This window comes from Equus przewalskii, chromosome 28 (assembly GCF_037783145.1).
Source record: "Equus przewalskii isolate Varuska chromosome 28, EquPr2, whole genome shotgun sequence".
Taxonomy (NCBI): domain Eukaryota; kingdom Metazoa; phylum Chordata; class Mammalia; order Perissodactyla; family Equidae; genus Equus; species Equus przewalskii.
In genome coordinates this window covers 36017187-36042877 of record NC_091858.1, presented here as the reverse complement: position 1 = coordinate 36042877, position 25691 = coordinate 36017187, and the positions used below count along the sequence as shown (strand labels likewise).

Sequence of the window (25691 nt, the reverse complement as noted above, 5' to 3'; positions counted from 1 at the left end):
GGGGTGCATGAACTTTACCCACTAACCTTCTCATCACAAATACCCAGCAAGGTAGTCATTATTATTATAATTTCTTAGATGACCAAACTAAGGCTCAGAAACGTTAGGTGTTATGTCCAGTGCAACATAGGAAGAGGCAGTTAGATTTACACCCAACTCTGATTGACAAAGCCCTCACTTTTTCTGGTTTAGCATGCAAATGTGCTAGACAAGCGCTAACCATCTCATGATGTGAAACATATTCCAATTCTTCTTGGAGAAAATCATTTTGTACTAAATGTGTTTAATCTCGGTTGGAAGAGGAAGAATGAAAGGAGGTAGAATGTGGAAGCCTTCAGGAAGAGGCTGAGGAAGCAAAAAGCAGGAGAAAAATCCTGGGATAAAAGAAAGGTCTTTAACAAGTCAACCAAAATCGGAATAACTTTCAGAATGAGCAATTGAATTCATATCATATGGTCCAAATCTCTATACAAGGGGCACATCAGCAGTCAGGAAAGGAATATCCCAGTCTGTGGTTGTCTTGTCCATCCTAGCATCATGGACAACATTTCCCCCAAATGGAGCAACTCTATACATTTCAAACATTTCTGCAAAAATTAAAAAATACCAAATATTTCTCTTTGTTGAAGAGCCATTAATGAGCTATTAATTTTCTTCTAAATTCCAGTAAATATTTGTAGTCAGAAGAAATTCAAAAACTGGAAGAAAACAAAAAAAGAGAGAGAGGGAGATGGAGACAGAGGAAAGGAGGGCAGGAAGGACCAGTGGAGCTCGCGTCCCTTGGCCTGAACGGCCCCCTCTGCACGGCCACGACCGTTGACCTGCTTGATCACTTAGCCACACATCAGTACGAAATTTATTCCCTCACTCATTGCTGAATTAAAAACACAGCTTTCTTTTGTAGCACGTCCCACAAATTTGACAAAAAAGAGTTTTTCACTAACAAATAAAGTGTGCTAACGAATCCTTTTTTTTGTCTTTTTTTTTTTTTTTGGTGACTATGTCAAGGCCACTAGACCCCTGTGGTCCACAGAGTTTCATAAATACCCATTGCATTCGTCACTATGAGGTAGAACGCAGAAGCTGACACAAGAACAACCAAAACAGCTGTTGAATTACTGACATGTCTGTTTATTGCCAAAAAGTAGCAGATAGGATGCGAAACGAGGGCAAGGTTAGAACACTTAAAAAACTGATTCACTATTTGGGTACGAAATCAAACAGCAGGGAAATGGCTCAAAATATGCTCATTTCAGATGGGCGCACGCAGACTTCAGACGTATTTATCCAGAAATACATTTTCAAATTTATAGGACGACACAGTCAAGAAGGAAATGAAAGACGGTGAGCAGATCAAGGGTGAAAAAATTAAAGATGGCCAATATCTCAAAAGTACAGGAAACAGTGAAAGTGGCCTTTTACTGATCTGGAATTAAACTCGAAATGGAAATGGAAGTATGACAATAATAATTTTATGAAAAAAGTTAGCATTTTAAGCAGGATAAAGCATCCAGCCACATATTAAACCACTTACTTCATATCGGGAAGTAGCACAGAACCTAGTTCTAATCTGGCTTAAAATGGAATTATTTAGCTATCTAATTTTCGGCAAATTGTGTCCACTTTGACATCATAAAGCCAAGATGAAGGGATTTAAAATATGCATAACCTCATTATCCTTTTATTATCTCATGCAACACTGAAAAAATAACGTCATTTCAACAAGAAACCAATCTGAATGCCCATCTTTGGTAGAATTTACACAGCACATTCTCATCCGATTGTCATTACACCTTGAAAATGAAGTGTCAGGAAGAGGCATCTGCACAAAGGACGCTTCCCTTGGACTCTGGCAAAACTTTGAATAGTAATATGACCATGACTTCAGAGTTAAACCCTCGTTTTTAGTTGATAGAACTTGTGAATATTAAATTGCTCTATTTCACATCTTCTGTGCATAATAAACATATAGTAAAAGAGTTAATGATAGAATTCAGTGAATATTCTGAAGAATCCTTATACTCTCCCTATGTTTCTAGAAGATCAAAAAGCCTTGCATAGCAAGGTATGCAGTATTAGTGCAGTGGTTTTTACATATGAAAAGAAATGGTAAAACAGAAAAAAATTGGTCACGTTTCTATTAACTATGCCTTTAGAACTTTTCAAGAAAATAGAGACAGAAATTCTGAGTTGATTGGGCTCATGACAAAGCAACACAAAACAGCACCCCTAAGTCTTTGAAAAGGAAAGAAAACAGCATAAAATCACTACAGAATTTGGCTTAGCTACTAAAAGCAGGTAACACTTAAATGACGCTTTCTCCATATCAGGCACTTACATTGTTTCAGAACAGCCCTGTGAGAAGGACATTTTATTGTACTCATTTTAAAGATAAGGAAATGGGGTTCAAAAACATATTAGTTACTTGTGTAAATTTGTATCACCAGTAACTGATAGAGTGGGATTTCTACTCAGCTAAACTCAGAGCCCAAAAACATGAGCAACCAAGACATACACTGCCCATCCCTCAGCCAGATGTCACCCAATCATTCTGAGAGACAAGTTGCATCACACTGAGGCAGGATGGAGGAAATAGTTGTCACCAGAATGAATAGAGCCAAGAGACAAAGGTGGTTTTCACTTGATGCCAAAGCAACCAACCACTCTTGCCTATTCAGTTAAACTATTGATTGATCCATGGACATGGAGGGAAGCAGCAGTCATCAAAATAATTATTTGGTTAAAAGTGGTAGCTGCTTAACCAATGGATTAGGTAATCTATCAGGTAGTCCCCTGCATATCCAGTTGTATGGAAAGACTCAAAACACACCAGAAAAATCCTACATGACTGAAAAACATCACATATATTTTTCCTGAAGAAAGGGCAACCATGTCTCATATTCTGGATAACTGAGTTATTCGAGGTAGCTGGAGGAACTGGAGTCATTCATGCTTACCAATACAATAGTCACCCATACCCTGAGCAGCCAAAAACCTAAATCGACCATCAAGGAAATTAGAATGTATGCTGAGACACCTGAGACAGCATTTGCAGAAACGAAGGGGCTAAATTTAAAAATATTGAGGTAAAATTTATTTTTAAGAAAAATCTGGAAGAATAGTAGCAATTATTTTTTCTTATTCACTTTAAAGATTTTATGTATCTTGCTGTTTCATACTAAATAATATTCTGTCTCTACTTCCAATCTGTCAAAATCTCATGATTTCTGCATTTTTTCAGCAAAGCAATTTATATTAAATAAATAATATTTGTAAGGATCTTATGAAAATTCTTTGTGCATTTCTTGCCTTATTTTGATTAAAGGTGTTCTCCCATAAATTGGAGAAATGTTTTCTAAAGTAGTCTGTAACTCTAGCATCCAAAATACCAAAGGTTCTGGGGAAAAATACCGAATTCTTCTCCTTACATGGCTAGGGTTGCCGCAAGAGCATCCGGGAACAGGCCACAGGAATCTTCCTGGCAACAACTTGACTTGTACCAATGGTTCTTATACACAACAAAATTTGAGAACCACTGGTCTAAGCAATCATTTTCCTTGGTTTATAGCATTCTAAGTTTAAGTAGATATAATTTACAATAAATCTGATATCCTGGGCGCGGACATGGCACTGCTCATCAGACCACGCTGAGGCAGCGTCCCACATGCCACAACTAGAAGGACCCACAACGAAGAATACACAACTATGTACCGGGGGGGTTTGGGGAGAAAAAGGAAAAAATAAAATCTTTAAAAAAAAAAAATAAATAAATAAATCTGATAGACTCTTTGGGTTTTAGGTAAGCAAGTTTCCCATAACTTCCGTTTCTTGGTGAACTTTCCAATGATCCTGCAGAAAACATTGCTTAAAATTATTTCCCAAACCTCCAAGAAAGAGATTGGGCTGGTAAAAGACCTTACCTCCTTCGCACACAGAGACACACACATACAGACACACACTGACACAGACGCTCAAAGCAGGAAATCCAAGGAAGGGTTGGGGAGCTGAGCAGTGACAGCCAATGTGCCAATGAACGCCTTTACTATGAAGAACTAGTTAACACCACCATATTTATTAATGTAAACTTCCTATCACATTATGTCTTTTCCCAATATGAGGGAGGAAATATATTTTTACTATTATCTTCCAGCTTGTTTACCAAAATCATCCAAACAGCAGATGTCTCCCAGGCAAAACATCTATTGTCGCATCAGTAGAAATATATCTTCCCAACCCCTAACTTGTCCCACTAGGAAAGCAAGAGCCCGTGATGGGTTGTAATTACAGGAAATGTTCTGGAGTCACCGTAAGGTTAGGAAGCAACGTGGGAGCTCAGAGAGGGGAGAAATGATAATTAAAAGATGTGGTGGTCATCTTTGCTGTGTTCCCAATTTTCCTTTTCATAAGAAACCTCTGGAGTGCTTGATTTAAAAACGCAGATTCCTGTGCTTCAAACCCAAATTTAATGTCTCAAAATTTCCAGGGGAGAGGTCTGATGTTTGCCTAGGATTAGGGAGACTCTGGGAAGAACCTGCTGCCAAAAGCAATGTAAATTCAGGGAAAGGAAGGTACCGGGAAAACGGTCCTGCTGTGGACACCAACAGGGATCACACAGGAGACCCTAACGTGCAGGAGACTGAGTTAAGGGAAGAGCAAGAGGGAATCTGAATCTGAATTGAGTCTGGGACACTTTCTGATGACCCAGATGGAAACACGTCCCATGCAGGTGAAAATGTGGTTTGACATTTGAGCAAGATGAGGGATGGCGCTTTGAGTCACGTGTGTAGAAGAGGCAGTTCAAACTACAGGGTGACAGATATTACCAGGGAGAAGAAGCCGAGATAAAGGAAGATGGGGAATGGAGAGAACTAATTCACGTAAGAGTTTCAAAAACCTGACGGGGGCTAAAATACAGGCAGTAATATTTTCCCTGAGTCTGCGAAATGCTCTATAATTATTTAAGCCCCAGAAAACATTCCTTCCTACCAGGGACAGAAAAATTCCTAATATCTACCATGTCAGGGGAACTACTCCACTCAGACTACAAAATTTATCACAGGCAAACCTGGTGTTTCACTTAAATTTAATCTATAACAAACTATTCTGAAGCATAACTACATCTATTCTAAAAAGCTAGGGACAGTCACACTATTTTGTATCTACTTAGCGTTTAAGACACAAAGTTTCTTTTTGCCTTTTCATCCTTTTTAAACTCAATACTATGCAATATCAAATATTTTAAGCACTTAAATCATCCTTGTTATAAAATTTCATAAATTGTTTTTTTCATTTCAGCTTTCCTTCAAATAAATATTTTGTTTAGGTTCACAGAAATGACAATGCAGTCAGACAATTTAATTCCTTTTTTTTTGTCCTGAATTATTCTCTTGCATATTTGAGAGAGCAACATAAGGAAAAATGCCAAACAATAGCCTTCTCAAATTAAAGAACAGTAAAGTTGGGAAAATAAATTAAGAAAACATGTATATCCATTCATGGATAAAATGTTTATAACGATGTTTGAAAGGACAGTGGGAAATATTTGGAGTAATAATAACAAAAATAAACTGACCTTTTTTGTTGTTCACTGTTGTCACTGTCCACGGGATCTCCAGCCCTGCTCTAAACTCCCCGCCTGAATTGTGTCAGTTTGTCCTCACCATGTGCCTACGTGGGATTTTAGTTTTAGCGATGAGGAAGGCAAGGCTCCTGGAGATGCTCTCATTTACAACCCTGCTGGAATATCCTGGATCCCGTGTGTCTGCGATCTCACCCTGAAGCCTGACTCAAAGATTCGTACCAACTGTGGTAAGGAAATGGACCCAGTTTTTGAGAATAACTGAGCCGATGTTGGATAAAGTCCTTCAAAGCCCTTTGTTGCATCTAGAGCAGAATTACTGCCTCTGTGCTCAGAAAGTTCATGATGTAAAAGGCAAAACTAAACTTAAAATCTGGAAGAAAAAGAAAGCCTGAGTAATCCTCTTGTGGAGTCTCCCCACTTCCCTACTCCCCAAGCCCTCTGGGTGGCCCCTGAAAGAACTTGATGGACGTGAGCTTCACGAGTGTTCTCTCCAGTGGGGGTGCCCTTCCAGACCCCCTCTTTCCCTGGCCTAACAGTCCGTGTCTGTGCGCAGCACATCCATGTTCGCACCCCTGATGGAGCCCTGCCAGGCCCTCATGCCCCTATTCCTGTTGGCTTCTCTGCTGAGCATCTGGACCCGCCCCTTGCTAACCTGCTTGTCTGCTGCCGCCATCAGGGGCACAGATTCTTAACTCAAAAGCTTTGAAAACAGTAAAAAACAGGATCTTCTTCTAGAGGAAGGATTTCCAATTTTGCTTATGTTCATTCATCATTCACCTAACACTTAATTAGTACATGGGTCCTCAACTGCTATCCTCTGAGACACTCAGTGAGTATAGAACTTGGTACACCCATCACAGTGCGTGCTTGTGGGAAAGTCACTGTGGGGAAAACTCAAATTAATGAGCTAAAATACAAAGGAAATCACAGGGCAGACAGGGAAAGGAGTGATAGAGAATCAAAATTTCACAAAGCCCATGCATTTCTGAAGAAGGGCAGAGTGAAATATCAGTGTACACAACAATTAAAATCATGAATGATTTAAGGTGGATAACCTGAAAGTTAATAACTAAATATTCTAAAGAGCCAATTTCATAAACCCATATCAATATAATAAATAATTACAAAAATTTATAAAACTATACTAAACTGTGTCATTATCTAAAAAAGCCTTAAAAATTGTTCAAAAGAAATAACCACCATTATTGAGTCCCAGAGATAGATTATAAAAGGCGGTGTTATAAATAGAGAGATGGATAATTGAATTAGGGATGCTACGTTTAGCGCTGCATGTGCCTACTGTATCATCATCCAGCTAATTTAATTTGCCTTGAAGAGAGTTGCACAGCTGAATTGATTTTTCAAATAACTTTCTGTTCTCAAAGTTATTCTGCCAAAGCTGTATTTAAAATCGTGTCTTTAAATTCAAGTAAAGACATGATTATGTCAACCGAATAAGGCACATTTTTAATTCAGCTGAATTCTTTCCAAGACAGAAATCAACAAGTTGAATTTTTAGGAATTAAAAGTGTTTTCTCTTACCATAGCCAATGGGCAGCGCGACCTTCCACGTGCAGTCCAAGTTGTTGGGGTACGCGCCTGGGAACCCCGGGCTCAGGATGACGCCACCCATGCTACTCAGCGTCCCGCCACAGGTCGCTGCGAAATGGACAACAGTAGTTAGTTTGGTGGGTCCTCGCTTTCTAGCAGGGACGTTTAATTCCACCTGCCCTCCTCCACTCTGCTCAGTAGAAGCAGTCTTCAGAAGCGAATCTGGTCCCCAATTACGGCACATCCACGACTCAGTGGGCACATTAGTGACTTATGGGCTCAGCTCTCTCCCTCGAGTGTCAGATGCTTAAGAACAAAGACTGTTTCTGATTTTGTTCTTGATTTTATAAAATGAGCACAATAATACTTGCTGCAAATGGTGTTGTGAAAATTAAATGAAATCTTATATGCATACTAACTCATAAAATCAAGCCACTTAGTAGCCCTCCCATAAATGGTAGCTATTATGACATATAGAAAAAGCTAGTTTGGTCACCACTATTGCCAACAAGAAGCAAGCATTTCTTTAATTTAATAATAATTGAGTAGATGCTCCGGAAATGCCTTCTGTACGATCCAAGAAGGATGAAATTATATTCGATGTTCAGTCCAATTGTAGTGGTTAGCACAATTTGCGATATTTTAATTATTGAGGAAGGGGAGGAAAACGAACTTCACTTGAGAGTTTATTTAGCATTCATATCAGTGTTTTTTTTCCCTTTACTTGTTTCTTTCTTTCTTTTGTTTCTTATTGAGGTATACTTGACGTATAATATTCTTAGTTTCAGGTGTATAACACAATGATTCTACATCTGTATATTCTGTGAAATGATCACCACAATGAGTCTAGTTAACATCATCACCATACAAAGTTACAGAATTTTTTCTCGTGATGACAACTTCGAAGATCTACTCTTAGCAACTTTCAAATATGCCATATACAGTATTCTTAGCTAGAGGGGCCATGCAGCATATCACATGCCTGGACTGGTCTACCTTATAGCTGGAAGTTTGTCCCTTTTGACCACTTTCCCCATTTTGGCAGTTCTACTTCTGGTACACACACGTTCTTGGTAAAGATTCTTCGATTTAATGCATTTTAGTCAGGCATTCAATTGACTTTCAGGTTCTAAGTTGCTAGGCATTGAATGGTAGTATGAGTTGCTATTCATTGATCCTTAACTATGCGCTACCTATCGTGCTGAGAGAAATACATCATTTGATGCTCATAATAACCCCAAAAGGCTAGTACTATTATTACCTTATTTACAGAAAAGGGAACCAAGGCTGAGGAAATTAAGAAATTTGCCTAAGGGCACACACCTGGTGAACAGCACAACCAGACCATTACTCCAGCTCCATCTGGTTCCAGAACCCACATTTCAACCAGGATAGTTACCTGCAGAATTCTGTTCAGTTTGGAATGCAGCCACTGAAACCACTTCCTGCCCAAAGAATCTTACACTGTGATGAGGGGTGAAAAGATAACTCCCTCATCTGTCCTGATCTTGGTTCCTCACACTCAGGCTACTGCAGCTGAGGTTTGACTATAAATCGCAACTGATTTTATAACAAACATGTCAAATAATATAGGTTGCAGCAGACGAAATTCTAATATTTGACCATTTGTGCCCTATTAAAATGGCAATTTCATGTAATTTCAAAGTAATAATGCAAACGATGCCTCGTCTGTCCAGGAAGTCACATTAAAAGGCTTAATTCCTATTCTAACAATGCTCTCATTAGGCAAATATTTTTGGAAGCCCTCTTTCAGAGATCCCTCAGGACCTAGAGTGGAAGCTTTTTATGTTTTTTTTTTTAATCATCAAGGTAGAAAAAGTTTACCTGTTGAGGGTAAATTTGACAGGAGGAAAATCTAAACATCTTAGAAAGTCAAGTCCAGTGAGTAGGGTAATCGCTCAAGTTAGAAAATCATAGTCTGGGTTTCAACATTGTGTAAGTTAAAAATGTAAGTTTAAAAAAGTTAAAAAATGTATTTTTGTAGAATGAGTGAATAATTCCAACAAAGTCTTTTTTTTTAAATTATCTGAGGACCAAACACCTTGCTTTTTCAGTCTTTTTTTCAAAGATTGGCACCTGAGGTAACATCTGTTGCCGATCTTCTTGTTTTTTTTCTGATGAGCAGTGCCACATGGCAACCAGGATCCAAACCAGGAAAACCCTGGGCCGATGAAGCAGAGTGTGTGAACTTAACCACTCGGCCATGGGGCCGGCCCCCAGCAAAGTCTTAAACATAAGCTTCATTGTTATTTGCAGTATAATCACCCAAGGTGACTTCTGGTGGGAGATACCAAGTATTTGAAATATAGGTTGTGACGTACATTTTATCCATGAGTCCATCAATTTTGTGGAAGACACCGGTGGATATGAGCGGCAAACCTGAATATATTTAGCAATACTATCCCTTCCCTGAGGGCTCTTACAACCTGCAATGAGGGTAAATATGTTTGACCAGCTATAGGGGAGACAGATAGGAAAATGCCAAATGAATGACAGAAACAGGAAAACAAATGTGAAATAAAGGTGACCTTTCTAAAAAGGTCCTTTTGATTTTGAGCAAGACTTTTACCAAAAAAAGAGAAAAAGTTCAGGAATTATAAAATCTAAGCATCCATGTACTTCTTCAGTGAGGGCTGAGAGCATCTCACATGAGTAGCTGACCCAGTGCTGGCTGATAGAAGTTATCATCAGTATCAATGTCTTTGTTTAATACAGGCCAACTCTCGGTGTTGTGGGAGACACATGTGGGGCCTAGATATCGGGTATTTCTCCTGTCAAACATACAATGATAATCTAATCCCTTAAGTACTTAGTTAGAACTGCAGGTAGTCCTTCTTTTGTTAATCAATGGAGCATCTTTGGATGGGCATAGAAACAGAGATCCCAAAAATCGTGCATCAATCTTTTCTCCTGTGGTGTTTTAGACTCCATCAGGCGGTTTGTCTTATTTTATATTTGCTCATTGTTACCATCAGGCTTCAGCCTTCTTCCCAGGGTCTAACTGTCCACCACCATCTGGTAGACCAACTTCCCGCCTCCTGTGGAGACACGCCCTCCACGCCGGCCCTTTCTTATAGTTAAGTAGCATCATTGGAGAGTTATTCATAAATACAGTATCTCTAAAGGACAAGGTGTTTATTTTTATAAAATAGCTATCTTACATTGTACTGGATTTATATATCTTATTTTGTGCAGATTCTTGATTTTTTGGTAAGAATATATGCAGCTTTTACTCAAGGGCACAGGCCATGCCTTGCTGGACAGACCTCATGGAGCAGGGAGTGCCAGCTCAGCAGCAGGGCCCTGGCAAATGGCTTGGCCCCTCTGGGGCTTGTTGCGATAGTCAAAACAGTTGATATCAGTTAAGCTCTGAGAATAATGCTAACACTCAGTAGCCTGTGGAAAAGCATTTTGATATAAATTGTCTTCATTAGCAGCAATTTCTTTTTAAAAATTAGGACGTGAGGTTTCCAAGAGCTCATAAGTAAAGTATCATCTCTCTATGGATTTCTAGTCTTAAATTCCCTCAGCTGAGATTAATCTAAAGCTAACAGCCAAGAAAAGCTTTCAATCTCTCAAATCAGTCTTTGAGCTTTACGTGGGCCATTTGGGTGTTTTCCAATGAAAAACCTTTCTCTATACCTTACAAAAATCAGGGGCAAGCAGGTGTAATGGAAGTTGACATCCTCCACATTTGCTAATATACGAGACATGTTAAATAAAAGGTAAAATTATGTTTGGCTAATATAGGTTAACTATTCAAAGTAAACATTTTTCCACATAATGTAGAGTGCCAGCAATAACTATTGTTTGATTGAATACCCGCTGGGAGCTGATTTCATTTCAAAGTTTAAAATATTTCAATTCCCAAGTTTAACAGACAGTGCTTCATGTAAAAATAAACAGGAAGCTTGACGTTCTGTGTAACGGGGGTGGAGGCAGTCCCCTAATGTCAGTTCCTCATCATCCTTCATTTCTCCCTTCCAATCAAGCCTAGAATTTTAAACCTCCATACAAATAACTTCAACTTTTTAGATGACATGGTAATCCAAACATGGATTTTTACCAAGAAATCACTTTCACCGAAAAAGATACTGGTCACTAAGGCCCATCTTTCACTTGTAAACAAATATGACATGGTGGACATAATAGGGACACATACTGTTTCCTGGACGAGACTATCATAAAGGCTGAATTCCTGTTTGTTTTAAAGGTTTGGTTTAGTTTTATTTTCCTCTGTACACAACTCCATCTGTTTCCTGTTCAAGGTAGTTATGTTGTATATTACTCAAAACCACTGAACACCTAGGATTTGTGTGAGCTGGGAAATCAGGCTGTCAGAGGAACATGTACCAGAGAGGAAGTACCTTGCTTCACCTGTGGGAACCTGCATAACACAATATGCTACCATATTCCCTGGCAAAATGGATCATAAGCAGCATGTGAATCGCTCAGAGGACACTTAAAGGATGTATGGTGGCCTTTAAAATTGCATGCATTTGTTCACATAGAGTTGACCACTTTCTCTGAAACACATCTGCAGTATAAGGATGCTTGAGGGAGCATTCCAGAGACGGGGGCTCTGAGTGCTCCCCTTGGCAATATCCACGTGTTGGAAGCAGGAGAGGGACTATGAAGAAGGCATTTGTGATCACGCAATCGTTATAATGATCCATGCTATCTGGTGGTCAATCATTGACTGGTCATTCTTGAATCAAAATTATTGCGAGCCTACTATGTGCTAACAGTATAGTAGTGAGTGACGTTTGGCTCTGCCTGTAAGAGCCTTGGGATTGTCAGGAGGGTAGATTAATTTACGCAAAATTACATTAAAGCTTCATATACAAAAGTGGAGTCATACACATGGGAGAACCAAATTCCTGTTACGGATGCTAGCCACCTGAAGTGGAGAAGCTGGCCGGGACTGGGCTGAGGGGAAGGTAGCTGACTCACTTCCCTCAGGTGCAAATTTTAGGAGGATGCCTGAACCCTCAAATAATAAGTTAGTGCAATAATTGGAAAAATCAAAAGTAATGCAAAGAAAAGCCCTAGGATGAACAAAATGTCAACATTTTAAATACAGCCAGGGTCAGTATTACTGGTTTTCCTGTGGTCTCAGGCCCTGATATGGCAGGCCCAGCAGTGACCATGCAGGAGGCCAGGCATAGAGAGCATGTGCAATGGAGGGGTGAACTGGCACAGCAGCATCCAGCACTTGCTGATGCACGGAACAAGAGGAGAGGAGAGCTGTGGTTCCAGGGCCAAATCATGGAGCCAATTCAAGCCATATGCTGATGCCGCGATGTCTTTTGGCCAGAGGCGTGGGTACAGAGTAGGCAGAAGATTTCAGGGCCTTGAGCAGATCAACTGTAACAAGCTCTTTCCCCTGATAAAGTTGGAGCACGGCTGGGATTGGAGGCTGTAGCTGAGGATGCTGTCGAGCAGGATAACAACTATTTACAGGGCTATGAGGCATTAAGAAGCTATGAGATCTCAAAGCTGGGGCGTTATAGATCAGGATCACATCTGGGGATGCATTTAGGTGGTAGGGTTGACAAGAGTGAGAGATAGCTTGTATCTGGGGAATGAAAGAAATCTAAGGTCACATGTGGATTAGACAAAAAATGTGGATGATAATGGCAGTCATGGAGGAAGGGATGCAGGCAGTGGAACGGACTTGACTCAGGCTTTGGGTATATTGAGTCATACAGGTAAGGAAGCACCTGACAGAGTCGTAAGGTCACCTGAGCTCTGTAAGTACAGATCTCTGAGTCAGATACACAGCATCCAGGTGGTGCGTGAAGCTCTGGGCTTGGAGAAGAGGAAGAACATGCAGAGTTTAAAGAAGAACGCAGGGCTGGCCTGGTGGCGCAGTGGTTAAGTGCACACGTTCCGCTTTGGCAGCCCAGGGTTCGCTGGTTCGGATCCCAGGTGCGGACATGGCAAGCTATGCTGTGGCAGGCATCCCACATATAAAGTAGAAGAAGATGGGCATGGATGTTAGCTCAGGGCCAGCCTTCCTCAGCAAAAAGAGGAGGATTGGTAGCAGTTAGCTCTAGGGCTAATCATCCTCAAAAAAAGTAAATAAATAAAATAAAGAAGAATGCAGAGCACCCTGACATCACAGCCTTTCCATTTCAAGGTCTTCCTGTGTTGGAGGTAGATGAAAATCACCTGCTGTGCAGGGAAACTTTAAAATGCCCACCACTTAATCTATGTGAAAAGTTTATGGGCCTCAGGCACAGGTTCTCCCTCTTTAAAGGCGGGTGTTGGGAACGCTTTTCCCTAAAGAAGCAGGCTGCAGCCCCAGCCCTCAAGAGCACATCCACCAGGGCAGACCCCTTTCTGTTTCTCAAAAAGTACTCTCCCTCCAACTGCAAACCCCTGATTTGTATTTCTGAATTTTGCTTCTGGAAACTTGATCTCCCCGAGGCTAAAGGCCTACGGTAGAGACCACAGCTCAGACTTTCCGACCAGCTACATTCATTCCTTCCCGTAAATTAATCCACTGGCCTTCTGATACAATGCAACTTGAGTTTAGTGGCTGGAGCTAGCAGTCTTGCATCTCATCTGTGTAGGTTGGTCCAAAGATGACGAAAAAGCTGAGCTACTAGCTCCAGTGGAGAAGATGCATGGTCAACCTTTGCTATACCTCTACCGCCCCATTATGTTATTATTATGTAACAAATGTTTCAAAAGGAATACAAAAGTGCATCGTTTGAAGCCCAGAAGAGCAGCTCAAGGAGATCCCTGTTATGTATTGATAGTTCACGTGCACAGCAACACAACGACCGAAGGATGTCCATACCGATGCAAAGGGGAGAAGGGTAGTTCCAGCGCCGAACGGTTCCGGGCATACAAGAAATGTGGGACCGGCCCTGTGAAGAGAAAATGAAACAGAACTCACATCCCTGAAAAGAGAGCATTTAAGGATTAACTGTTTGTGAGAATTTCTGTACTTTAGTTTTCCTTTTTGATTTAATTACAAATGGAAAAAAAATCAGAAATTTCGAAATCTATTCTACTAATGTTTATTAATGAATCACATATTTTGAATCAAAATAGAAAAAATATCCATAATCATTGTATTTCTTTTCAGTAAAAACAAAATCTTCCCCGTCCCTTCGCGACAGTCTACATTTCTGCCAGGATGGTTTTGTAATGCTTAAAGCGATGAATTGGGCAAAGCACATCCCTTTTTTTAATCATCAGAAGTTATAGCTTTTGGTCTCAGAGGCTGACCGTGATTAGGAAACACTAGGTATGATTTGAAGGGTGAAATGTCAACAATACATAATCTGCTTATGAAAAGGTATCTTTTGTGTTTGTCTAGAGCTCACATACAGGTCGCATGACCATTATGCAGCTTCAGCGTAATGGTTCAGCAAAGAACTGGGTCAGTTCCTCTGTCAATGGAGAAAAAGGAGACGACATTCATTTTATTATCCGACAGCTTTCCAGGCTGTCAAATTAATGTGCTTGCAATGAAATTAATCCTCATCACTCATGACCTCTTTATCCTTTAAATATATGCAGTTTTCAACTTTCAACCTTCAAAAAAGTCTGTCCTATTATTCCTCTTTTAAAAATCAAACAGCAGTGGGTTCACTTTTGAGATGTTTTGTGCTAAAATCTCTCTTTCCATGAAAGAGACAGTAATAAATGGGTACCTCTGTGTGCAGACTATTAATATTTAGTTTTTTCCTCTTTGTGACTTGGTGGTCTCATCTGCCATGTGTACTCGTGAATTTCCGTTTGCTGCAATCGATGTAGAGGGAATGCGTCAAACAAAATTTGCACTAATGCAGTTATCAATGACAAACTGATTCCCCAAGCTTAGAAACATTTCATACTCAATTTTCCTGCCATAAAACTCATTTTCTCATACTTCCTGATATTTTTAAAAGTCGTTACAGTGAAGGAAGACTCTATTTATTCTTAAAGAAGACATTCTGGACAATGCTTTTCTTCCTAAAGTTCAGGTTCTGTGTCAACTCATTCTCTGATCCATTAAATTATCTTTAATAAATTTCTTTCTGAATTATGGTTAACATAAAGTGCAAAAAACTTTACAGATACTTATTGAAGACTACCAATGAACTAGTCATTTATTACCAATCTAGGTCGTATTCTGCTATTGATTTTGGCACAAACATTTCATATTAGTGATTCCAGCTGAAATTTTTATAATGGATCCAAAACGAGACAGAACTCTGTGTATTTATTTACTAGTTTAGAATGGGAATTTTCTTTTTTTTCCCTCTTTTCAAAGAAAGTAAAACAAGTCTAGAGAAGATAGGAATCATAAATGATTCAAATATTCAGGATTCACATTCAGTGTGTCGTGTCACAGCATGTTTATGCCATGTGCGTGAATCTCACCAGGCATATGCATTTATAGACTTTCATGTGTAAACTATACAAGGAATAATGCTTTTCATGAATGATATGTAATTTAACCATGCTGTCTTCCCAAATATACTAATGTGTTAGCAAAACTGTCCACTTTTACTAATTAAAAAAAAAATTCTGAATCCTTTTTTACTTATACGAATGACAAGCTTTGTGAACTCAAAGCTTGACAGGGTCTGTAACAAAGGAAAAAATAGCTTAGTTTGCATTTGAAAAAGAGCTAATAAGTGGCCTGATTGGGCTCTACAGATGTGGTGTCCACAGGCCTTTATCTCTAAGCAGCATATTAAAAAATTCATTATAAGAAAGGTCTTTACTAAATAATCCTTCTCCTTTCTCCTCTGAGGGCTGTCGAAGCATCACTTACAAAGGGATGCTCACAGTAACTGCAGAGTGACATCAGAAACGAGCAGAGACGATGAGCACACGTGAGCAAGAGCAAGAGCAAGTAGCAAGTGGGAATTCGGGAGAGGATCGAGACAGCAGGATATTTACGTGGTTTAAGTCGATTTATAATGCAAGCAAAAAAAAAAAAGCATAAAAATGGCATGTCAGTATACAGTGAAGTGTCCCTCAAAATGACACCCTTCATATGTGACATACTTCTTTATAGTGTAATATGTGAAACCGGAAAGCTTTGTCTTAAAGAATCAGTTAAAAAGTCTTAGAATGCTTGATTAAAAACTTGTTAAGGTGGCAGAACTTTTAGCAAAGGTTCCTCCTGCTTCCTTCCTCCTGTTCCACTTCGCAGGGGTCTGCTCATCTTTTTGTAGAGTCAAAGCAATTATCGTAGTACCGACCGAGACTGATAGAACGTAGGTTGTAGGTTGTTTTTATGAAGGTGCCTTTATGTCTATTGGTGTTTGTTTATAATAATAGCAATAATGTTTTTCACTTGCTGAAGCAGGCTAAGGATTTTACAGATATCTTCTTTAAACGTAAAACCCAGGCTAATTCCTACATGTGGTTCCACTTGATGGGTCCGTGCCCAGTTCACCAGCTCTTCTACTCCCTCCCTCTCTCTCATACACTCACTCAGCTTCCACTTCCATCTAGTACCCACACCACGTGGCTGCGTGCGATGAATGTGAGGTCAGGTAGGCACTCCATCAGCATTCAGTATCTGCTGCTGCTGCTGCTGTAACTTGTCCCTGTTCTGCAAGACGGTTACTGCCACGCACCTGCACAACTTGCATTACATGCATTGGTGTCCCTGCTGTGTTGCAACTTTCTTCTGATGCTTACTCAAGCTCTTTTATTTAAGTCGGGTAAAGAATGCAAGGAAAACAAATTTCCTTGAAATACTATCAGCTTCAATGTTGGAAGAAACATACAGCCAGAAGTACTTCACTACCTGAATTAATTGAAGATGAGAAACCTAAGTAGGCTTAAACATTTCCATGAGACTTTGGAATATACACGTTTAGATTTTCAATATTTGTTGTTGGCACGCAGGGAGAATTATATAAGAATTATGCTGAGTGACAGAAAGGAACTATTCTAGGAATAAGCTTATTCATGGTAAAACCAGAAATTTATAACAAAAAATGATTACTATTGGAACACATTAGTTTATAAAAAGTTTATTAAAACTTTTATATAAAAAACTTTTTACAAAAAATCTATAAATAGTTTATAGAAACTTCTATTTAATATCTCTGGATAATTACTTAAACCTATTTCTGTGAGCCCTTATTTGCCTGGCACTGAGCAGGTAGCGGATGATAATTTACCGAACGGGACCATAAGAACGGTTTGCAAAGCAGAAGCAGCACGTGCCTCAGAAGCAGATCCAGTAACTCAGTTCCTAGAATAGGACTTTCCAAGAGATTGTGCCAAGACCTCTTCCCTTATAATTTAATCTGCATAGTTATTGGGAGAATATATATTTTGAAACAAAATAATTATGAAAATAAAATGCTTGACTTCAAAAGGGGGCTTTCTGATTTAGAAGCCCTTTCCACACCATAATTAGGATTACCAGCATGCACGGTCTAATATGATGACTTTGATTCACAAACCGAGTGAGAGAAACTAAATGCTAAGTTAGCTCTCTGGTGTAAATCTAGAGCCTCAGCCTGAGCTAGCTGGCTGAGGATTACTGTTTTGAACCCCCTTTATTGCCAAGAACTCCAAGGAGAAGTACCTGCAGGGTGTACCCGGGCTCGCACTGAAAGGAGAGCACGTCGTTCACCATGTATCGGTCTCCTGTTTTGATGCTGTTGCTGGGGAGGGCTGGTTCTTGGCATGCAGCAAGACCTACAGCTACAGAAATGCAAAGACAAAGACTTAGAAATTATGTCATAGAAACAAGAGTCTTACCATTTGAATAATAAAATAGCTCTTTTCTATGCTCTCCTCCAATAGAAATGAACAAAGTCTAACTCTTTTTGCCAAGAAGACCAAGTAACTTTAAATCAAGGTTATGAGGTAATTCTTAAATGTTAACTTATTTAATTTTTATCATGCAACGAATCAAGCTTTTCTTTAAATGATAAAATTTCTTTTTTCACATTTAGTATAAAACACTCTAATTATAATGTATTTGCATTTTAAAAAGTCCTTAAAAAATTGTTTTCTATTAGATGCAAAACCCCATGATACTGCTCTCTTGCTTTCTGTTTTTCAAGCACACTTAGCAGCCTTTATGAACAAATTTTAAGTGTGAATCTGGGAATTCTATCCTTCCAGAAATACATAATATGAGAACAAATATTTTATATTCAATCTCTCCCTCTCTCTCTCTTCCTTTTAAAAATAACAAAAAAATTCTCAGAACAGAATGGTCTGTTCTTAGGTAAACTGGACCCATATTTACAGACCCTAAAGCTGTGATCAAGCACTTCCCTAGAGGGAATTGCCTTCAGTTAAGGCATCAACAAATTTAAGTAAAAATGCATCATACAATATTGGACTTCAGCCTCAAGTATCAGATAGATTAAGTATTATTTAATCCTGACCCCTATCCATGTTAACCCTTAGCATGCAAATAAACAAAATATGCAGCTAAGGTATTTTCTAGAATTGAAAATGCACTTGCAATGGTCTTAAAGACTTGGTGACTGCAAATCATGTCTTTCATCATTCTAGGACATCTTTTTCTCACATCCCAGGTTACAAAGTACTCATGTGCTATCCAGGGTGACAAATGAGGGAGAAGGGCTTTTTTACAGTAAAATTCTTCACATGGCCTTGGGCTTGCACTTTGGTTCTTGTTCTTAACATGAATGCAAATGAATCCATTCGATGAGCTAACTGATTGGGACTCTGAGTAATGGGGCTGAAATGGGGAAGGTGGCTAAGACTTTAGTTAACCCAGACACAAAAACTAGTAGAAAATGGAAGAACAAGTCTACACAGAGCCAGCCCACTACACAGTTGTGGGTCCCAGCACCACATGAGGACGTGTACTGCCTGCTTTGTGCACGGAACTGGGCCCACATGTGTCCTCTGCTCGTATGCATGCTCCATTGTCTCATCAGATTTCACTTTAAAAACACAAGTTCAAAGATAAATTATTAACAATTTCAAGATGGGCAACAGCAAGCATAACGCGCTTCTGAGAACAGGTGCCAGTGTCACTCCACACGGTGCCTACTCACAAGGCAGGCTCTGGGTCTAGGCTACGGGATCTGCAAAGGCAGCACTTGGAGAAACCAGACAAGGGAAGAAGATAACATTTTTAAGTCCTCTGTATGCTAGTTGCTATGCTAGATGCCTCCTAGTGCTCTGTCCTCACAAGAAAGTCATACCCAGGCTCCTTGTATCTGATACTAAGAAAAGGCAAAGTCAAGTCAAATTGGCAGGTCAAGTTTCCCAGGTCCAGGCACATAGATAAACCCATCTGTCTATGTAGCTAACTGAAGGGTCAACTTTCTCTACTTCCTTGCTTTTAAAAGCACGGTGTGGGAGTCTGAAACAGTGGCATGTTTTCAGCCGTAGCTAGCCCAGAAGTATCAAATCACAATCTGCATGTTGACAGCATCCCTGACGATTCCTATGCATTAAGGTCTGAGAATCACCAGTTTGCCTCCCTTTCCTCTCAAACTTGAAAAGATGAAACAGAGAGCAGTGCCCTCATTTCACATCATTAGTGTGACTGTTCACTGAGAATACCATGCTGTAGAAATCGCCTCAGAGTGGGCACCACTGGTACCTGAGCCAGCTGGGTAATTTCAAGCCATAGAAGACACTGATTCTATCTGGGATGAGCAGGATGAGGAGTATCGTAAAGTTTTTCTAAGTTGAAATTGATTTTTCCCTAAATGGCTGTACATTAAAAAGTATAAAACACCATATGAATTAAGTGGCAATATTTTTTATTCCTAGCACAGAATTTCAAGCCATGTAGGGCTTTTTGTAGATGATAAAATTGCTAAATATGGAAAAATATGATCACTTAGGCCTTTGACTTGTTTTCTGGGTATAAATCTAATTTCTCTCTCTCTTTTTAACTTTAGAATAGAGATTGCAGCTACACTTAAATTTCATCCTTTTTTCCTCACAGATTGGCAAGATCACCACTATATATCACTTTTTTAAATTTGACCTTGAGAAAAAAATACTTAAAATACTTTTGGTATAAAATTTCTAACTACAACTTGGAATGCTAAAAAGTTAGTTTATGGTGATACCACACCATCCTTTGGGACACTTCAAGTGCACACCAGGCAGGACAGAGACTGGAGAACATCAATAACCTCAAAGGATTCAAATGAATAGGAAAAATATTTTGAAGTTTAAAAAAAAGTCATAAGTAATTCAAAATTAAATTCAGTCACTAAATTCCCATCCCTTCACACATAAGATATAATAGGTTTTTACTTATTTACTGCACTTGTTTATTACATGTTGATTCACATAAATTTATTGTATATTAATTTTCATTTTCTCCTTCCTTGAAGTCTACGTGTAAATCCAACTCATCCTCTGATAAAAATAAATCGCATCTATATCCATACCTGCAGGAATTATAATAAATTTTCTGAATAATTTAAAAACAAACAAAAATGATTTCAATCAGTGTTTGATATGATAAGACCCAGCAAGCAGTTATATGCAGACCTTGATATTTGAAATATGGACAGAAACACCTTCCTTCTTCCTTTCTTCCTTCTCCAACGTCACTATGTATCCGGTACGTGTTAGAAGCTGATAGTACTAACATATTTGGTATTTTTAGGAATGCTTCCTAGTGATAGCATTTAAACCTATAGATATATATCTCCAGAAATGGAGTGACAAACTAGAAAAGCGATTGACATGATCATCCGCAAATATTTATTGAACTATACTGGACCAGAGCCCAAGCATTTTCTATACACTACATGTATCGCCTAAAGATGCAATAATCGGCCTTCAACACTAAGAGTGATTCCAGTCACAGTGAAACAGTGGATTTATCTAGGCGGAAAACACTCACGGGGATTTTAATTTTAGGGTCTGGAAAGCCAAGACTCTAGCAGAGGGGAGAGTTTAAGGTGTGGAGGTTGCAGGTCCACACAGCTGGGCTTGAAGCCCAGCCCCAGATAGAAGTGTTGACTTGACAGAGCAGAGCAGAGCTGTCTCCTGTGCTTTAAAGGAATGGGGTAAAAACCTTTCAGACAAAGATCAACCGAGTACACATGGACCCAAAACAGAAAAATCAGAGAGGAGGTGAGGCAGCACCAGAAACCGTAGAAATAATGTAAATTAGTGCCTTACGAGTTAGTGCCTTAGAAGACGAAACAATTAACTTTCCAACTTTTGGGGCACAGAAGGAGGTGTACTGAGGAATTTTTGATAAAGAAAAAATGTTAGATCTTTTGCATTTAATCATTACGCTAATCAAAACGTGAAATAAAGAAGATACGATACGAAGTAAGCAGGACAGTATAGGGTAACAAACATGAACTGGAGAAGAGGTCAATTTAAGTCCGTAAAGGTACATATCACCCTGTAAAAAATCTAGAATAGAGTGTTCTTTAACAAATCTCCCTTTTGGTAGAGTTTTAGAGGAATGATGGTTGAGTTCAGCGAAACTAATATCTAATGTTGTTAAATCATGGGTGGCAGTATCACATAAGTGACAGACAAAATTGTAAAACTAGTCAATTAGAAGGTATTTATTTAGACACAAAATAGACCCGTACAAAGAGACATACAAATGAAAGGACTCTTCTAAAGACTTCCCAAAGCGAAGTTGTAAAACACACCAAAATTAATTCAAAATTAATTTTTCAGCAGTGGAGACATCTGGAAGAGTAAATTGTCACATTGTAAGAAAAAATTTTAATAGAAAGGATTTCTAACTCTTTTGAAGCATAGCACACTTATATTCTATACCATAAATGAAAATATAGCAAACGCTATAAAGCAATGTTTCCTTAAAAGGTACTTCACAAACTACCTGACTCTGAATACCCTGATTAAATGTGAAGACAATGAGAAAGTAACTGTTGTGCATTCTAAAAGTTTAGAACTCCTGTTATAAAGAAACCACAAAACAGGGAGAAATATTTTATGTATGATGGTGTTATGCCATATTATCCACACATGTATCTTCCAATCATTTCAAATGTAAAAGTTTGGACATTTTGAAATGTAATGATTTATAAAATTGTGATTAGATTTAGAAGGTAGGGAAAGAAGTTTTTATTCCCCGTGCATCTAGTCTGTGAAAGCAAAGAATATAACACAAAGCCATTAAAAAGACGAGTGACCTAATTTGACCAAATACACAGTTAATGACCATCAAATGTGAAAGTTATGAATGACTATATAACAATATACCCTCATCAGGTCTTGGAATTTATTGTAGCCATTATTCTAAATCTATTAGGCAAAAATCAGAGACTCTTTTGCTTAAATCTTGAAAATGAAAATGATTTTGAAATACATGGTAAACGTGCAATTTTTCTCAAATATTTGGAGCAGGATAAATGGGACCTTTGTAGATATAGCTGAAATAACTTTGAGCATTTTATCTCAACTTAGCATTGTCCTCATTTTATGCCACTATGACTGGCATAGTGTATGGTTTTCAAACTTCACAACTCAAAAAAATATTATGTCATTCTAGCCAAAAAGCTCAAAAGAATAATGAAGAAAATAATTGAAGAGAGAGGAAATCCAAATGGAGATGTCAATAGAGTTGGATTATTGGCAGAGGCAAAGATGTCAAAGAGCATATATGTAGATACATGAGCATTCAACACACAGGTAGGTCATTATAGACACAATAGGGAATATATGGGCTATTCCATAATTTTGAAGAGGAAAAATTTGTTAAGCACATTGTTTATTGTAACTAATTAAATAATACCCCATTTTTTGCACAAAGCTAGTAGATAAAAACCCCATCTTTCTTTACTACGGATATAGGGATAATACATCCTGACAGAAGTGTTGTTGATAATCTCTGTAAACCCACAAATCAAAAATTGCATTAAAAATCAGACAGTGTGTTGGAAAACAGATGAATAAAGAAATCACAATTTCACTTGCGGAGATCTCATAGGAGGTTGACAATGGATGAAATAAATGCCAACCGTCATGATCACATAGATATAAACATGCTTGAGTCACCCTGTACACTCAGACTTTTGTACTACATTGTTTGATGCATCAGTACATCTTCATGACAACAAAGATTATCCATAGAGAAACCCCATTCACTAATAAAACAGTATCATAAGAAAAGAAAAGAAACTAATTTTTATTCACCATCTAATAAGTTTAGCATCTATGTGGAACTAAAAATATTTTCTCTCATCTGTAAACTGTTGGCAGGTTCAGTCCACAAAATAAATGTTATTTCTATTGCTTCTATTGATTAGATCACAGGATCTCTTCAAAGCATATGGGATTGTGTGTCTGGTATCAAGAGAAGTGATAGCATAAATTTGGGGGATGTTGAATATTATATCTTTCAGGGATTTGCACAGCATATTACATATTAAAGGAACAGAGAAATCCTGTGGCGATGAATCCTCTTCACCTTTATTTAACCCAGGATTTCCAAAATGCATTTGATCACGGGACCATCTTGGTCTCTGTACCACCCATCGATAACACAGGGCAGGCGTGCTGTGAACACTTTGAGAAGCACTGATCTTGGCCAATAACCTCATTCATGGAGAGAGGAAAAGGAATTTACCCAAGGTCACAAAACCAGGAAATGGCACAGCTGGTCTCTCCCGGATCTCAGTAAATTATGTATCCCACTACCACACACTACAGCCCTGTTCACACATTAAGGTCAAAATTGTTCCTGGACCATGAGCTCACATAGTTTCCCTAATTTAACCATAGAATCCAGGGAGAGAGCTGGTGGTTCTTTCTTCTTTATTACCATTATGGGCTGAATGTTTTGTGCCTGCCCCCCCCCCCCACCATATTTATATGTTGAAGCTCTAACCCCCAGTGAGATGGTGTTTGGAGGTGGGGTCTCTGAGAGATATTTAGGTGTAGATGAGCTCATGAGGGTAGGGCCCTCACAATGGGATTCGTGTCTTTATAAGAAGAGGAAGAGAGATCTCCTTCTCCCTACACACACTCCCAGAACAGACCAAGAGCACTCAGTGAGAAGGTGGCGGCCTCCAAACCAGGACGCCGACCATCACCAGGAACTGAATCTGCCAGCACCTTGATCTGGGACTTCCAGATTCATGAGACATAAATGTCGGTTGTTGAAGCCATCCAGTGTGTGGTGTTTTATCAGGGCACCAAGCTGACTAAGCCCATTTATACATAGTATGCATCCAGCAAACGGCCTGAGATAAGCAAATATACATTTGTTGGATTAATAAATGGACAAAAGGATAATAAATTATGGCAAAATGATCTCAGTTATTAGCTAAAACATTTCTTGGCTGTTAAATAAAGTTTCTCATATTTCCCCTTAATAAAGAACAAATGCTATGAAATAGGTTGCTCTCTTCATAGTCTTAAAAAATAACAACGAACAGATTAATTATCCTCAATGACGTATTGCTGCACATGCCCTCACTTGTAGTGAAAAGAGAAACACCCTGTGTTATATAGGGTCCTTGGTTAATTTATGGGTTTTTTTTCACTAAGGGAATGATCACTGACGATATAGCTGTGCCAATCTTCTTTGCCATAAAGCTAATTATTACAAATTACAGAAACTCTTTCCACTTGAAAATTTACTAGACAGACGTATGGTTTAGAAAACTCAGACCATTAAATTTAGTTGGAATTTTATTTTATTTTATTATTATTTTTGTGTGTGTGATGAAGATTGGCCCTGAGATAACATCCGGGCCAGTCTTCCTCTACTTTATGTGGCACGCTGCCACAGCATGGCTTGATGAGCGGTGCTGGATCCACGCCTGGGATCCAAACCTGCGAACCCTGGGCTGCCAAAGCCGAGTGTGGCGAGCTTAACCACTACGCCACTGGCCTGGGCCCATAGTTGGAATTTTAAAACGTCAAACATTGCACTTGAAGTTAGCCTCAATTACACAAAAATAGATCTGACAGCACATACATTTATTGCTGCTTTAAGGGTTTCTGAGTAAAAGGTCCATTATACGTTTAAAATGATGACAATGAGAGCAATTTCTTAAAGTCTTCTCTGATTGTTCAATTTGTGTATCAGATCCATTATTGGGAGTAATTATCAAACAAAATGTGGACACAATACATGTGACTGTATGTACACAAATGAATATTTAATACATGCTTTTACAGCCATACTTTTGATTTTTCTATGAAAATAAGCAAGTATAAAATATTCATATTTAACTGAACTTTTTAATACTCAATAAGCCAAATCATCAGACTAACTGACTGAATCAAGAAAATTTATTGAAATAATGTATTTTTAGTAAAATATATCCATAATTCCAATAATTTCTCTTGGTTTAATGTTTTATAACAGTATTCAGCAATGTCCCCTGCGCCAACCCAGGCATGCCTACCTGCTTCTGTCCTGATGGCCTCCATTGGCCCAGAAGCTGAATGTATTTACCGAACGGCTCTTCACAAAAACAGCTGCCAACCCATATTTTGTCCTATTCTATTACATCGTAAGGCCTAATGCTAAACACTGTCATGTAGATGCTTGACACTGTAAACATATATTTGTGATACTTATTGTTCTAGAGGCTTGAGGAAACAC

The 25691-nt window shown here is 38.8% G+C and overlaps 1 protein-coding gene across 2 annotated transcripts in view; it reads right to left on the bottom strand.

Moving 5' to 3' along the window:
- CSMD1 (CUB and Sushi multiple domains 1) overlaps positions 1-25691 on the bottom strand; it is a 1831060-nt gene that overhangs the window by 185668 nt on the left and 1619701 nt on the right. For both annotated transcript variants that reach the window (XM_070598372.1, XM_070598373.1), the window contains exons 38-40: positions 17712-17830; positions 13962-14031; positions 7124-7240 (exon numbers count right to left, since the gene is read on the bottom strand). In XM_070598372.1, the coding sequence (XP_070454473.1) occupies positions 7124-7240; positions 13962-14031; positions 17712-17830 (306 nt within the window). The remainder of the gene's footprint in view (positions 1-7123; positions 7241-13961; positions 14032-17711; positions 17831-25691) is intronic.